Genomic DNA, 17,178 nt, shown 5'->3' on the forward strand with positions numbered 1-17,178 from the left:
CAGACCGTTTTTGAGCTCCTTCCATGCCTGCATGTAATCCTCTCTAGCTGAACTTGACCCCAGCTTCCTCCACCTTATGTAAGCTACCTTCTTCCTTTTCACTAGAAGCTCCACCGCTCTCGTCATCCAAGGTTCCTTAATCTTACCCCTTCTTGCCTGTCTCAGAGGGACATATTTACTCATCACTCCCAACAACTGTTCCTTAAACCGTCTCCACATGTCTATAGTTCCCTTACCATGGAACAACTGCTCCCAGTCCATGCTTCCTAACTCATGTCTAATCGCATCATAGTTTCCTCTTCCCCAATTAAATATCCTCCCATTTTGCCTAATCCTCTCCTTCTCCATAGCTATGTAGAATGTGAGGCAGTTATGGTCATTATCACCAAAATGCTCTCCCACCACAAGATCTGATACCTGCCCCGGCTCGTTTCCGAGCACCAAGTCTAGAATGGCCTCTCCCCTCGTCGGCCTGTCAACGTACTGAGTTAGGAAACCCTCCTGAACACACCTTACAAAAACAGCTCCATTCAAATCTTCTGCTCGAAGGAGGTTCCAATCAATATTGGGAAAGTTAAAGTCACCCATTACAACAACCCTACTGCGTGTACACTTCTCCAAAATCTGTCGACCTATGCTTTCTACAATCTCCCTGCTGCTATTGGGGGGCCTGTAGTAAACCCCTAACGAGGTGACTACTCCCTTGCTGTTCCTAATTTCCACCCATACTGACTCAGTAGGCAGATCTTCCTCGACAAAGGAAGCTTCTGTAGCTGTGATACCCTCTCTGATTAGTAGTGCTACACCCCCTCCTCTTTTTCCCCCCTCCCTATTCTTTTTAAATGTTCTAAACCCTGGAAGATCCAGCAACCATTCCTGCCCCTGAGAAACCCATGTCTCTGTTATGGCCACAACATCATAGCACCAGGTACTGATCCATGCTCTAAGTTCATCACTTTTATTCCTGATACTCCTTGCATTAAAGCAAACACACTTTAACCGATCCCTTGGTTCCTTCCCAGGAAAATCCTTCCCACTAGCTGGTCTACCTCTTGCTACTGCCTCACCTGCATCAACGCTCACCTCTGGTATACAGCTCAGGTTCCCACCCCCCTGCCATACTAGTTTAAACCCTCTCGAATTACTCGAGCAAATATTATATATATATATAATATATATATATATTATATATTATATATATTATTATATATATTATTATATATATTATTATATATTAGGATTGCAGGCTCCTAACATTGATCCCTGAGGAACTCCACTATAACTCATTTTCCAGTCCTCTAAAAAACCATCAACATTATGCTTCCTGTTGCAGAGCCGATTTTGTATCCATGTTACTCTGGTCTAATTTATTTAATGAGGTCTAACTTTGCTCACCAGCCTGTGGAACACCATTTTATCAAATCCCATGCAATAAAACCTAACATTCGAAATACCTGCTATACATTCATGATGGCTGTTTCATATTCTTACTATGACTCCCAGAACCCTCTGAAGAGTGGCTCAAAATACAAGCTGGGAATGGCAAGGGCAGGGGTTAGGGAGGCTGTGAGGGATTCGGGGAGAACAAGACTGGTGAAGGAGAGTGAAGAGGGTTAAGCCTGCCAACAAGTAAATATTCAGCCAACTGGGAGCCAGAAAAAACATAAAATCACTGACAGAATCTATTTCATAGAATCATACAGTACAGAAGAGGCCCTTTGGCCCATCAAGTCTGTGTCACCATAAAATATACTACTTCCTACACTAGGCCCACTTTCCCACACTAGGCCCTTGGTCATGAACACTATGACACTTCAAGAGCACATTCAAACACTTTTTTTAAAGATGGTGAGATTTCCCACCTCAACAACCCTCCCAGGTAGTGCATTCCAGACCAACACCACCCTCTAGGTGAAAAAGGCTTTCCTCAAATCCCCTCTAAACTTCCTGCCTTTTACTTTAAAATGGTGTCCCCTTGTTACTGACCCTTCAATTATCGGGAATACTACTTTCTATTCATCTTTGTCCATGCGCCTCATAATTGTATACACCTCTAACAGGGTTCCCCGCTCCAAAGAAAACGACCCGAGCTTATCCAGCCTCTCTTGTTTGCTGAAATGCTCCATTCCAGGCAAGGTCCTGGTGGTCTTTGCTGCCCCTCCAGTGCAATCATGGCCTCCCTGTAGTGGGTGACACAGTAATTTAGCTGTGGCCTGAGAAAATGTCTATAGAGCTCCAACACCACCTCCCTGCTCTTGTAACCTATGCCATGACTGATTAAGATAAGCATCCTGCCTGTCTTCTTAACAACCCAATTAGCCTGCCCTGACACCTTTAGGAATCTGTGGTTAAGTGCCAAAAAACCCCTCCGTTTGTCTCAGCTTCCTGATGTCTTCCTGTTCATTAAGCACGCCTTTATCTTGTTTCTTCCTCCAAAGTGCATCACCTTACATTTATCAGGGTTAAGGTCTCTGAGATTGATCTGCCCATTTGACCAAAATACTTACATCCTCCTGCGAACTAACACTCTCTCTTCTCACTGTCAACCATCCAGAGAATCTTTGTGCCATCAGCAAACTGACTTATCATCTCTCTCTCACATTCTCATCTACACCATGAATATCACAAACAGTAAGGGACTTCACCCCCTTCCCGCTGTCTGTCGATTCTCCATCATCAGTAAAACGATGGAAGATTTCATCAACATTGCTGCCAGGCAGCACCTGCTCAGCAATAACCTGCTCAGTGACGCTCAGTTTGGGACCACTCAGCTCCTGATCTCATTACAGCCTTGGTTTAAACATGGAGAAATGAGCTGAATTCCAGAGGAGGGGTGACAGCAACAGTCCGCCACACCAAGGCCCTATTCAACTGGGTGTAGCTTCAAGGACCCCTGGCAAAACTGGAGTCAATGGGTATTCAGGGGAAAACTCTACTGGTTGGAGTCATAAAAACCAATATAGAACTGCAGTTGCTGTAAATCAGGAACAAAAACAAAGTTGCTGGAAAAGCTCAGCAGGTCTGGCAGCTTCTGCGGAGGAGAAAACAGAGTTAACATTTTGTGTCCGGTGACCCTCCCTCACAACTGATGGCGCTGGGAAAATGTCAATTTATATGCAGAAATTAGGGAGGTGGGTGGGGTAGGGAGTAAATGATAGCATAGAGCCCAAAGAGAAAGACAGTTGGCCAGACAAAGGAGATAATGGGAACTGCAAATGCTGGAGAATCCAAGATAACAAAGTGTGGAGCTGGATGAACACGGCAGGCCCAGCAGCATCTCAGGAGCACAAAAGCTGGCGTTTCGGGCCTAGACCCTTCAAAGGGTCTAGGCCCAAAACGTCAGCATTTGGACAGACAAAGGAGTTGCTAACGATCAGGCTGGGAGGGTGAACAGTTGTTAACGGGGACTGTTAGTGACTAACAACGGTGGTAAGTAGTGGCAGGCTATGTGGTAACAAGGCCTGGTGTGTTGAGTGGGGGACTGGGACGTGGCAGAGTTTAGGCCCTAAAATTATTGAACTCAATATTAAGTCCAGTGGGCTGTAGGGTCCCCAAGCAGAAAATGAAGTGTTGTTCCTCCAGCTTGCGTTGGGCTTCACTGGAACACTGCAGCAAGCTGGAAACTGAGCTGTCGGCCAGGGAGCAGGGTATGCATTGAAGCAGCAGGCAACTGGTAGTTCAGGGTCTTTTTTGCAAGCAGAGTGTAGATGTTCTGTGAAGCGGTTGCCAAGTCTACTTTTCATTTCCCCAATGTAAAGGAGACCACATTGTGAGCAGCGAATGAAGTAGACTAGATTCTTGGAAGTGCCAGTGAAGTGTTGCTTTACCTGGAAGGTATGTTTGGGCCCTTGGATACTGGGGAGGGAGGAGCTAAATGGGCAGGTGTTGCATCTTCGCCGGTTACAGGGGAAGGTGCCGTAGGGCTGTGGGGAGGCGTTGGGGGTGAAGGAAGTGTGGACCAGGGTGTCCCAGAGGGAGCAATCCCTGCGAAAGGCGGACAAGGGAGGGGAGGCGATTATGTGTCTGGTGGTGGCATCTTGCTGGAGGTGGCGGAAATGGCATCTGATGATCTTCTGGATATGGATGCTGGTGGGATGATAGGTAAGGACAAGGGGAACCCTATTGCTGTTGCGGGAGGGAAGAGAAGGGATGAGGTCAGAAGTGCGGGAGATGGATCGGACCTGGTTGATGGCCCTGTCAACAATGGAGCTGGGGGATCCTCGGTTGAGGAAGAAGGTGAACATTTCGGAGGGTCCCTTTTCGATGTTGGCCTCATCTGAACATATGCGACGGAGACAGATGAACTGAGAGAATGGGAGATGTATAGTCCAGGTAGCTGTGGATATTAGTGGCCAGAAATTGATATAGAAATGTCGAGGAAGGGAATGGAGGGATCAGCAAGCCTCCAGCAAGATGCCACTACCAGACACGTATTCCCCTCCCCTCCCTTGCCCGCCTTCCGCAGGGACCATTCCCTCCGGGACACCCCGGTCCAACTTCCTTCACCCCTAACACCACCCCCTGCACAGCCCTATGGCACCTTCCCCTGTAACTGGCAAAGGTGCAACACCTGCCCATTTACCTCCTCCCTCCCCAGTATCCAAGGGCCCAAACATACCTTCCAGGTGAAGCAACACTTCACCAGCACTTCCAAGAATCTAATCTATTGTATTCGCTGCTCACAATGTGGTCTCCTCTACATTGGGCATACGAAGCACATCTATGTTCTGCTCGCAATAAAGACCCTGAACTACCTGGTGCCTGCCACTTCATCGCACCACCCTGCTCCCTGGCCGATATCTCTGTCTCCAGCTTGCTACAATGTTCCAGTGAAGCCCAGCGCAAGCTGGAGGAATAACACCTCATTTTTCGCTTGGGGATCCTACAGCCCTCTGGACTCAATATTGAGTTCAATAGTTTTAAGGCCTAATCTCCCCTATATCCCAGCTGTCCACCCCACACACCAGACCTTGCTACCACACAGCCTGCCACTACACACCCCGCTGTTGTTGGCCACTGACAGTCCCCATTAACAACTATTCCCCCTCCCAGCCTGATCGTTAGTAACTCCTTTGTCTGGCCAACTGTCTTTCTCTTTGGGCTCTATCCTATCGCTTACTCCCTACCCCACCCACCTCCCTATTTTCTGCATATAAACTAACATTTTCCCAGCCACCATCAGTTCTGAGGAAAGATCACCATACCCGAAACGTTAACTCTGTTTTCTCCTCCACAGATCCTGTCAGACCTGCTGGTTGGAGTCATACCTGGCCCATCGGTGTTGGAGTTCTTCAGGGCAGTGTCCTAGGTCCAACTATCTCCAGCTGCTTCATCAATGACCTTCCCTCCATCATAGACTCAAAAGTGGGAAAGTTCACTGATGATAGCATAATTTCAGCACCATTCACAACTCTTCAGATACTGAAGCAGGTCATATCAGGCTTGGGCTGACAAGTGGCAAGTAATATTTGTGCCACACAAATGCAATAACCATCTCCAATAATAGACAATCTAATCACCATCACTTTTCATCCAATGGCATCAGCATCACTGAATCCTCCCCCCACCTACCCCCTCCCACACTATCGACATCGCTGGGGCTTCCCCTTGTCCAGAAACTCAGCTGGATTTGCCACATTCAGTGGTAACAACAGCAGGCCAAGGTCTAGGAATACTGCAGCAAATAACTTAACTCCTGACTCCTCAAAACCTGTCCATTATCTACCAGGCACAAGTCAGGAGCATGTTGGAATATTCCCCACTTGCTTGGATGAGTGCAGCTCCAACAACACTCAAGAAACTAGACACAATCCAGGACAGAGCAGCAACTCGATTGTCACTGATCCACAAGCATCCTTTCCTTCCACTAATGATGCTCAATAGCAGGAATGTGAGTAATCTACAAGATCCACTGCCACCTAGAAGGACAAAGGCAGCAGATACACGGGAACACCACCACCTGCAAATTCCCTCCAAACCACTCATCATCATGTCTTGGAAATGTATCGCTGTTCCTTCACTGTCACTGGGTCCAAATCTGGAATTCCCTCCCTCAGGGCTTCGTGACCCTACCAAGAGTACAGAGACTGCAACAGTTCAAGAAGGCAGCTCACCACCACCTTCTCAAGAGCAACTACAGATGGACAATAAATGCTGACCAGTCAATAATGCCCATGTCCCATGAGTGAATAAATAAAAGGAAACATCACTTTTGCATCTTTTCCTGAAGAAGTCTAAAAATCCTACACCCCGGAATGTCCAGTCACGTCTCTATTATAATAACAACATCACAATTCTAAATGTCAGCCCACGCTTTTAAGTCACCCACCTTACCTCTAATATTCCTAGAATTATAAAAGAGGCCATCCAGCCTCACCTTACTCCCTAAAAAACCTACATGGCTGAACTCACTCTGACTCGGCTCCTTTTCTAAGTTGGGCTGTGTTACTGTTGAACTAATGTACTCTAGCCCCTGTCCCTTGCTGAACTAATTTAAGCTCCTCCCAACAGCACTAGCAAAACCTCCTGAAAAAGGTAGCACAATGGTAGTGTCCCAAGCTGTAAGCCAGAAGGCCGAGGTTCCTTGTCTGTCCCAGAGGTGCGTCCTTACGTCCCAGAGTTGATTAGGAAAATATCTGAGAATGTTATTAGTTTGGATGAATTTCAAAACCCAAACCCTCCTGCAAGGATGTTGGTCCCATCCAGGCTCAGACCATCTCACTTGTCATGGCCTCATCTTCTCAGAAATGACCCCAGCGATACAGAAATCTAAAACCCTGCCTCCTGCACCAACTCTTGAGCCACATATTCATTTGTTCTATTTTTCTCCTCCTGTGCTCACTAGCCCGTGGTGCCAGGAGTAATCCTGAGCTTACAAACTTCGATGTCTTGTTTCTTAATCTACTGCCCGGCTCCCTGTACTCTTCATGCAAGAGTGCATCCCTCATTTGGCCTATATCATTGGTACCAATGTGTACCACAATCTCTGTCTTACCACCGCCCCCATTCAAGCTGCCCATCAACTGCTCAGTGGTATCGCTGACTCTGGCATCTCAGAAGCAACACACAATCCTGGAGTCATCTCTGCAGCCACAGGAATGTCTATCACTATCACTCCTGTGTTCTTCGTCCATCCATCCTGTAGAGTCAGTCCACTTATTATGCCGGGAGCCTGGCTCTGTCGGCACTTCCTTGAGGTACATATACCCTCCTCAGCTTCCAAAATGGGAAACCAATTTGGGAGTAGGACCACAGGGGATTTCTGCACTACCTGCCTGTTTCTCTTTGACTCCCCGGTGGAGACCCAATCCCTTCTTTTCTCCAGTCCCTTGAGCTGCAGTGTGTTCACCTCTCTAAACCATGCTATCCATGTAACTCTCAGCCTCACTGAACTGCTGAACTGTCTCCAAACACTGCCCAAGCTCTGAAGCCTGGGGCTCAAGTTTCTGCAGCTGGGATGCTTCCTGCACATGTGGTCATCCTGGGTGCCAATGGAATCTGTGTCTCTCTCCATGAGAGGACACAATGCAATATGGCTGCTCCTGCCTGCTGTGATTTAAACTTTCTTAGCCTTCCTTAAAATTCTTTAGTTCTTCTTAAGCTTCCTTAATCTTACTAGTTACTTTAACTTTACCTCTAAATAATTTTAACTTTTTAAAACAAGTGGGATTTAAGGATAGTTTATAAACTTACCAGCCAATCAGAACTCTGCCTTCCTATGTCAACACTTCAATTTTTTTTGTCTATTTCACAATGAGTGATATTTATATTCACTATTCTGCGCACCTCCCCCAAAGGTTTTGACTCTAAGGTAAGCATTTTTGGGAACTTTACAAAGAACAAAGAAGAAAGAAAATTACAGCACAGGAACAGGCCCTTCGGCCCTCCAAGCCTGCGCCGCTCCAGATCCCCTGTCTAAATCTGTCGCCTATTTTCCAAGGATCCGTATCCTGCTGCTCTAGCCCATTCATGCATCTGTCTAGGTACAACTTAAAAGACACTATTGTGCCCGTCTCTACCACGTCTACTGGCAACATGTTCCAGGCACCCACCACCCTCTGCGTAAAGAACTTTTCATGCGTATCTCCCTTAAACTTTCCTCCTCTCACTTTGAAATCGTGACCCCCTAGTAATGGAGTCCCCCACTCTGGGAAAAAGCTTCTTGCTATCCACCCTGTCTATACCCCTCATGATTTTGTAGACCTCAATCAGGTCCCCCCTCAATCTCCGTCTTTCTAATGTAAATAATCCTAATCTACTCAACCTCTCTTCACAGCTAGCACCCTCCATACCAGGCAACATCCTGGTGAACCTCCTCTACACCCTCTCCAAAGCATCCACATCCTTTTGGGAGTGTGATGGCCGGAACTGTACGCAGTATTCCAAATGTAGTCGAACCAAAGTCCTGCCTAGTTTCAGGATGCATAAGTTCAGCAGCTATTATGTGTGGAACAAAATATAATGGTTACTATTGTAAAGAGGGCTGCTTGTCAATTGTTAAATTTAAATCTAAAATTGAGATCTGAAAGGTACTAAAAAGAATAGTAGTTGCCTGGTTAAAAATAATCCACATTTAAGTCTATGAAATAGATTTCATATTAGCTGTAGATTATTAGAGTATTGAATACTAGAGAAATGGCTTTTTGTGTGTAGAAGTGCATTGACGTTTGTGGTATTTGGATTCACACAGAAGCAGAGCTGGACAATTAATCAATATCCAAAATGATTATTAACCCTTCATTCAGCATAAAGTCACAATACACAAGGAAGTATTAATTTCACACATGTGCCACAATATTTAAATTGGCATAACATGACAGACACGAGGGAATACCATGCATGTTTACAAAATAACAGACCAGCCCCAGTCTAATTCCAGCAAAAGGCATGGCCCATCAACCTGGCAAAAAGTATGGCCACTGTTAAAACCTCTGGCTTCCAGCCCCAGTGGCAACTCACTCACTGCCACCATTCACTTACAGTATAACTTGTGTTCCTCAGGCTGGGTTTCTTTATTGCCTGTTGCTGATAAACCCACTGATAAACCTAATGTTCTTATTTTCCTCTCCAAACATAGAGCTGTGCAGCATGGACTCAGACCATTCGGTCCAACTTGCCCATGCCGAGCCAATATCCTAAATTAATCCAGTCCCATTTGCCAGGTTTGGCCCAATTCCCTCTAAACCCTTCCTATTCATGTACCCATCCAGATGTCTTTTAAATGTTGTAATCATACCAGCCTCCACCACTTCCTCTGGCAACTCATTCCATACGCACACCACCCACGGAGTGAAAATTTTGCCCTTTAGGTCACTTTTACATGTGGTTTGAGTTCCTGACCATCATATGTTTAAGTATGAATCATTTAAAAAAAACATTCTTTTCCAACTGTCTGTAATGACTGTCCCACAGATGGAAAGTGGGACATTGGGGATTCTGGCCCAGAAATGAAAGCTTTACTTATATTCTCCTTCGTCCATCAAGTTTGTGAACCAATGTTACCTGATATCCCCAAGACTATTGCACCTCAATCAATTGAGACACTTTAAATTTGAACTGCCCACGAGTCTGGAAGCCCTGTGACAATGGAATGTACCATCAAAGGATTCCAGAAAGGAATATGTACACGGGTTATAGGAACTGGGCAAAGTAGTGAAAGGAAATGCAATTTTATTTGAAAGGGAGGATCACGTTGGGAGACCAAACAGGACAATGCAATGGATAAAATGTTTATGTGACTTAAACAATCAGCCTGTATACAGTCATAAAGTTTTGTTACCTCAAACAGTGCAAAGAAAGTGGGCAAATATTTTCAAGATATTTTGAAGAATAGTAAACTTTGCACATACTAATATAAATATTTCCTTGAAAGAATGCAATGGCAATACATTCCAAAGTCAGAACATGTTCCAAGTCTAAAAAAAACCTAAACTGTTAGAGTAAAAAGAAACAGACAGTTTAACTTTTCCCATCACTTATAATTACTGACTAATCATTGTAAAATAGTGGGTTTCGGCCTTGTTATGAAAACAATCACCTGAAAAGAAGCAAAATTCAGGATGTGAAACCATCCCTTAAAGTGCAGTTTTACTTTTATTTAACATTTTATATAGTTATTCATCAAATCCGAAAATAATCCCCTACCCACAGATTCCCAAACTGTACAATGTGCAAATTTATATCTCCTATAAACGCAACAAGAAAGAACAGCAATCACCAAACTCATTTTGCTTAGAATGAGGGTGATTAATTCAACATCACAATATTTGTTGCTTTTGGTTTCTTGATCAATATTCAATTCCTTTCTTTTCTGCCGTTTATGCTCTACCTCTCAGGAATCACTTTATTCACATGCAAGTCCAAATTAGTCACTTATTTATAATGCATATGCTGGTTTGGAGACCATAAGATAACTGTCTGATAGCTGATATCTGTTGGTTTTTAGTGAGCCAAGGTCCTTACCGACAACATTTTTGTTGAATACTTCTTCCCATAATCTCCACTGCTGCAAATACCAGTCAGTTTTTTGGCATTTCAAACTGATTACCCTTGTTCTGAGTCATTTTTTATCAAACGTTCTCTTACAAATGCGGGTAATGAATTAAGGATCGAATCTTCCACAACAAGACCACCTGGTTTAAGATTACATTTGCCCAATTCTGCAGGCAGGAACTCAAACTGGTTGCCAACAAGATCCAAATGTACAAGGTTCTCTAAATCACCCACTAGAGGTGATAGTGTTGTCAGGCTGTTCTTTCCCACAAGCAACGTCCGCAGACTCAAGCAATGAAATAGTCCATTGGGTAAGGTTTCCAGCTGTAAAAGAATACCAAGTTAAAGATGAATCATTGGGCATAGGACAATTCTGATTGTAAACTTTTATTGTGTTCAGATATGCATAGAGCATAAATTCCGCTGAATACCACTTCAATCTTGCAGTGTCATGCAATATTGACAAGTAACTCTGGTAACAAAATAATTGTGATAATTTGCCCAACAGATTCAAGAGCGACTCCGGACATTCACAGCCTCGAAAGCCTCAAGAAGAAGCCCTGCACTGTCTGGAGTTGCGGCTCAGCATAGTCTGGAGGTGAGGCTCAGCACGGTCTGGAGGTGAGGTGGGATGATTTGGAGGTGAGGTGGGCATGGTCTGGAGGTGAGACTCAGCATGGTCTGGAATGAGGCTCAGCACAGGCTGGAGGTGAGGCTCAGCATGCTTTGGAGGTGAGGCTCAGCACAGTCTGGAGGTGAGGTGGGCATGGTCTGAGGTGAGACTCAGCATGGTATGGAGGTGAGGCTCAGCACAGGCTGGAGGTGAGGCTCAGCATGCTTTGGAGGTGAGGCTCAGCACAGGCTGGAGTTGAGGTGGGCATGGTCTGAGGTGAGACTCAGCATGGTCTGGAGTGAGGCTCAGCACAGGCTGGAGGTGAGGCTCAGCATGCTTTGGAGGTGAGGCTCAGCACAGTCTGGAGGTGAGTTCGGCTCGGTCTGGAGGTAAGGCTCAGCATGGTCTGGAGATGAGGTGGGCATGACCTGGAGGTGAAGCTCAACACAGGCTAGACGTGAGGCGGGCATGGTCAGGAGAAGAGGTGGGCACGGACTGGAGGTGAGGTGAGCACAGTCTGGACATGAGGTGGATACAGTCTGGAGGTGAAGCTCAGCACGGATTGGAAGTGAGGCTCTGCATAGTCTGGGTTGGAATGACTGTTCTCATGAGCTTTTTATTCCTTTATTTTTCTAACTTATGATTTTGTACTTTTGTACTTAAAATGGTGCAAAGATCTGAAATTCTTCACTTTTTATTTCTTCATTTTCCTAAATGTTTCCTAAGCATTTGTACATAGAATCTGTACTTAGGCACATCTATAACTATGATGGCACCATAAGTCGTGACTTGTAAACTTTTTACTGCACTCATGTAAGTACAAGTGACAAGAAAGCCAATTCTAATTCTAATTTTAGCTCCAACAGATGTGCCATTGAAGGATATTACATTGAGGAGATATGCACAACTATTAATCCAAAACTTATTTTGTCAAAGCAATAAAATTGTATTGGGTTGACGCATCAGTGACTGTCTGTGTTACTGACCTGTCACTGTATTGTAACAGATTTGGAATGCACTGCCTGAATGTTTGATGCATCTGCAATGAGAATGATGAGGATGAGGACTCCAGGTTTTGAGTTTGTAGAATGGATATGCTGTGGTTAGGTCTTACATACTAATAGTCTGAGATCATGCATATATAGGAATGATATTATTAGGTTTGAGATGATTCAGAAGACATTTACAAGGGTGTAACCAGGACTGGATGATTTGAGTTATAAGGAGAGGCTGGATAGTCTGGGGCTTTTTTCACCAGAGCACAGGATGTTGCTCCTTGTAGAGTTTGATAAAATCATGAAGGGCACAGATAAGTTGAATAGCAAAGGTCTTTTCCCTAAGATGGGAAAGTTCAAAATTAGGGGACATATTTTTAAGGAGAGAAGAGAATGGTTTAAAATGGACATGAGGGGAAACTTTTTCACACAGAGCGCGGTGCGTATAATGAACAAGCTGCCAGAGGAAATGGTAATGCAGGTACAGTTAGCCCATTAAAAAGACATTTGGATCGATACATGAATAGGAAAGGTTTAGAGAGATAGGGGCCAAACTCAGGCAGTTTAGTTCAGTTTTGGAAACTTAGTCAGCATGGACGACTTGGACCAAAGGATCTGTTTCCATGCTCTATGTCTCTATGACTCACAGTAGATTGTCAGAGTGAATTCAATACTTTCCATACCATTGAAAGATCTGTCAAAAGCTAGATATCTGAACAAGGGAAGAAGGGATAGGGTGCAACGAAGTAGGGTGGCTGGGGTGGACACTGTACCTAAACGCAGGATAATAGGGCCAAATGGCTTGCTCCTGATTGGAATTTAATGCTCTGTGCAGTAAGTGTGGGGGCAGGTGACTTCAGGGGTGACAAAATTCCCATCCCGACCAGTGAGAAAGCTCACTGGATCAAAGCACCAATTAGATACTGGTGGGCTGCCCAGTAAGTTTCTTGTACAATCAGGTTCCACAACACCTTAAGCCTGCAGCCATTTAGAGATCAACATCCCTAGGGTCTTGAAGAGCATTGGTGAAGGACCAGGCTGTGTAACTATGAAGAGCTGAATTGACACCTGTGAAACTGAGAGAGAGGATTGTCTACATTGACTTTACTAAAGCATTTGACAAGGTCCCTCATGGTAGGCTGTTTCAGAATATTAAGTCACATGGGATCCAAGGTGAGTTGGTCAATTGGATACAAAATTAGCTTGGTCATAGAAAACAGAGGGCAGTTGTGGAGGGGTGGTTTTCTGACTGGAATTCTGCAGCCAGTGGTGTTCCACAATGTTGTTTGTTATTCAGAAGAAAATTGATGGAATTGTGCATTGAGAAGAAGGTTATCAAAGGATACACCAGGATATAGATCAGTTGGAAAATCAGGCAGATGGAGTTCAATCTGGGCAAGTGTGAAGTCATTCATTTTGGGAGGTCAAATGCAAGGAGACACAATACCATAAATAGCAGAGCCCTTAGGAACATACACGTACAGAGGGACCTAGGGGGATAAGTCTTTAGCTCCCTGAAAGGGGCATCATAAGTGGATAAGGTGGTAAATAAGGTATCGGTGAGGGCATTCAGTATAAAAGCAAATTATGTTGCAGCTGTATGAAACTTTAAGTAGGTCACATTTGGAGTTTTGGTAGCCACACTGCAGGAAGGATAACAAAGTGTGGAGCTGGATGAACACAGCAGGCCAAGCAGCATCTTAGGAGCACAAAAGCTGACGTTTCAGGCCTAGACCCTTCATAGGAAAAGGGGGATGGGGAGAGGGTTCTGGAATAAATAGGGAGAGAGGGTGAGGCGGACTGAAAATGGAGAGAAAAGAAGATAGGTAGAGAGGACAGTATGGGTGGGGAGGTAGGGAGGGGATAGGTCAGTCCAGGGAGGATGGACAGGTCAAAGGGACAGGATGAGGTTAGTAGGTAGGAAATGGATGTGCGGCTTGAGGTGGAAGGAGGGGATAGGTGAGAGGAAGAACAGGTTAGGCAGGCGGGGATGAGCTGTTTGATATTCTATTTGATATGAGTTTCTGTTCTATTCTGCTTGGGAACCCCATAGCCCAATGGTATCAATGTGGATTTCACCAGCTTCAAAATCTCCCCTCCTCCCTCTGCATCCCAAAACTAGCCCAGCTCATCCCAACAGCTCATATCAAACAGCTCGTCCCTGCCTGCCTAACCTGTTCATCCTCTCACCTATCCCCTCCTCCCACCTCAAGCCGCACATCCATTTCCTACATACTAACCTCATCCCGCCCCCTTGACCTGTCCGTCCTCCCCGGACTGACCTATCCCCTCCCTACCTCCCCACCCATACTCTCCTCTCCACCTATCTTCTCCTCTGTTCATCTTCAGTCCGCCTCCCCCCTCTCCCTATTTGTTTCAGAATCCCCTCCCCACCCCCCTTTTCTGATGAAAGGTCTAGGCCCGAAACATCAGCTTTTGTGCTCCTGAGATGCTGCTTGGCCTGCTGTGTTCATCCAGCTACACACTTTATAATCTTGGATTCTCCAGCATCTGCAGTTCCCATTATCTCTGCAGGAAGGATGTGGAGGTTTTGGGGATGGCACAGACAAGATTTACCAGAATGTTGCCTGGATTACAGTGGGTGAACAAAATTGGATTGTTTCTGCTAGAGCATCAAAGGCTGAGGGGATGAGCTGATAGAAGTATATAGGATGATGAGAGGCATGGATAGGGTGGATAGCTAGAGTCTTCTTCCCTGAGTGGAAATGTCAAATATTAGAGGCATAAGCTTAAGGTGAGAGGGTGAAAACTTCAAGAGGAGATGCATGAGGAAAGTCTTTTTACATGGAGGGTGGTCAGTGCCTGGAATGTTCTGTCAGGGAGATGGTAGAAGCAGATACATTAGCAATGTTTAAGAAGCATTTGGACAGTCAAATAAACAGACAGGGAATAGAGGGATATGGACCAAATGCAGGCAGGTGGAATTAGTTTTAGTCATTATATTCTGCATAGGCATGTGGTCTGAAGGGCCTGTTCCTGTAAGTGTTGTTCTAAGTTCTGTGTAAACGGAGAACAATACATGGAAACAATGATAAATGTCAAAGTTTATGGAGCAATCATTTCTAATTGTGGTCCTGCTCTGTTGGCAACAGGTTCTAGTCCTTTCTTGCGGCCCTTGTTTTGGGTGCAGATTCTGTTTTTCTCGCTTGTTGCAAAGAAAAATAATCTTTGTCCTTGTGAAGCCCCTTTAATAAAGATTTCTGATGGGAGTCATTGCACCATCCCATTATCAGGCAATGATTATTAATTCATAGCACTTAATTGAATAATCATGAGTAGAGTAAAAGCAACTGGAGGAACTAGACCCAGAGCCCCTATTCATCTGGAGACAGGAACTACCTGTGATGGCTTTAAATAACCAACAAAACACCAGAAGGAAGTTATTACAGTTTGCTAAATGGTTATTCTTTGCTTATGAATGAGTCTACTGCATAGACAGAGATTCCAACATGACATTTCCACTTGATGTGATAAAACTTTCAACGTTGTGTCTCCTATTCCTACTATTGCAGGACACTACCTTTAACCTGAGCATACTGAAACCAAAGTGTCAGTCTGAAATGGTTTACAGCATTGGCAGTGTGTGAAGGACAATAACATGCATGTGTAGAACATCTTTAACACAATGAAACATCTCAAGGTATTTCACAGGGCCATTAGAAAAATGAGGAAGCTGTGTCAAACTTGTGAAAACCATAAGAACTGTGGATGCTGTGACTCAGGAAAAAAACAAAGTTGCTGGAAAGGCTCAGCAGGTCTGGCAGCATCTGTGAAGGGGAAAACAGAGTTAGTGTTTTGGGTCCGGTGACGCTTCCACAGTTCTGAAGAAGGGTCACTGGACCTGAGACGTCAACTTGTGAAAACAATGGTTTGGCCTCAGTATTGATTCCAGTTCAGAGCTCCAAAGTCATGGAGTCTCTAGAGTCATAGTTGTGGAGTCATAGAGTTGTATGTCACGGAAACAGACCCTCCGTCCAACTCATCCATGCCAACCAGATATCCTAAATAAGTCTATGATAATGGGAACTGCAGATGCTGGAAAATCCAAGACAATGAAATGTGAGGCTGGATGAACACAGCAGGCCCATCAGCATCTCAGGAGCACAAAAGCTGACATTTCGGGCCTAGACCCTTCATCAGAGAGGGGGATGGGGTGACGGTTCTGGAATAAATAGGGAGAGAGGGGGAGGCGGACCGAAGATGGAGAGAAAAGAAGATAGGTGGAGAGGAGAGTATAGGTGGGGAGGTAAGGAGGGGATAGGTCAGTCCAGGGAAGACGGACGGGTCAGGGAGGTGGGATGAGGTTGGTAGGTAGGAGATGGAGGTGCAGCTTGGGGTGGGAGGAAGGAACGGGTGAGAGGGAGAACAGGTTAGGGATGCAGAGACAGGTTGGACTGGTTTTGGGATGCAGTCTTCCCCTCCACCCACTGCATCCCAAAACCCGTACAACCTGTCTCTGCCTCCCTAACCTGTTCTCCCTCTCACCCATTCCTTCCTCCCACCCCAAGCTGCACCTCCATCTCCTACCTACCAACCTCATCCCACCTCCTTGACCTGTCCGTCTTCCCTGGACTGACCTATCCCCTCCCTACCTCCCCACCTATACTCTCCTCTCCACCTATCTTCTTTTCTCTCCATCTTGGGTCCACCTCCCCCTCTCTCCCTATTTATTCCAGAACCCTCACCCCATCCCCCTCTCTGATAAAGGGTCTAGGCCCGAAACGTCAGCTTTTGTGCTCCTGAAATGCTGCTGGGCCTGCTGTGTTCATCCAGCCTCACATTTCATTATCCTAAATAAGTCTAATCCCTTTTGCCGGCATTTCACCCATATTCTTCTCAACCCTTCCTATTCAAGTACCCATCCAGATACCTTTAAAATGTTGTAATTGTACCAACTCCCACGACTTCCTCTGGCAGCTCAGCCCCTACACGCACCACCCTCTGTGTGAAGAAGTTGCCTTTTAGGTCCCTTTTAAATCTTTCCCCACTCACCTTAAAGCTGTGCCCTCTAGTTTTGGGCTCCCCCAACCTGGGAGAAAAGACCGTAGCTATTCACCC

General features: G+C 45.3%; 1 protein-coding gene across 1 annotated transcript in view; it reads right to left on the reverse strand.

Moving 5' to 3' along the window:
- Nucleotides 1-8,770: 8,770 nt before the first annotated feature.
- Nucleotides 8,771-17,178, reverse strand: part of LOC125456255 (volume-regulated anion channel subunit LRRC8B-like) — a 78,942-nt gene continuing 70,534 nt past the window's right edge. Inside the window, exon 3 of the mRNA XM_048539222.2 lies at nucleotides 8,771-10,815. Coding sequence (XP_048395179.1) covers nucleotides 10,543-10,815 — 273 coding nt within the window. The 3' untranslated portion in view covers nucleotides 8,771-10,542. The remainder of the gene's footprint in view (nucleotides 10,816-17,178) is intronic.

This window comes from Stegostoma tigrinum, chromosome 8, assembly GCF_030684315.1.
Source record: "Stegostoma tigrinum isolate sSteTig4 chromosome 8, sSteTig4.hap1, whole genome shotgun sequence".
NCBI lineage: Eukaryota > Metazoa > Chordata > Chondrichthyes > Orectolobiformes > Stegostomatidae > Stegostoma > Stegostoma tigrinum.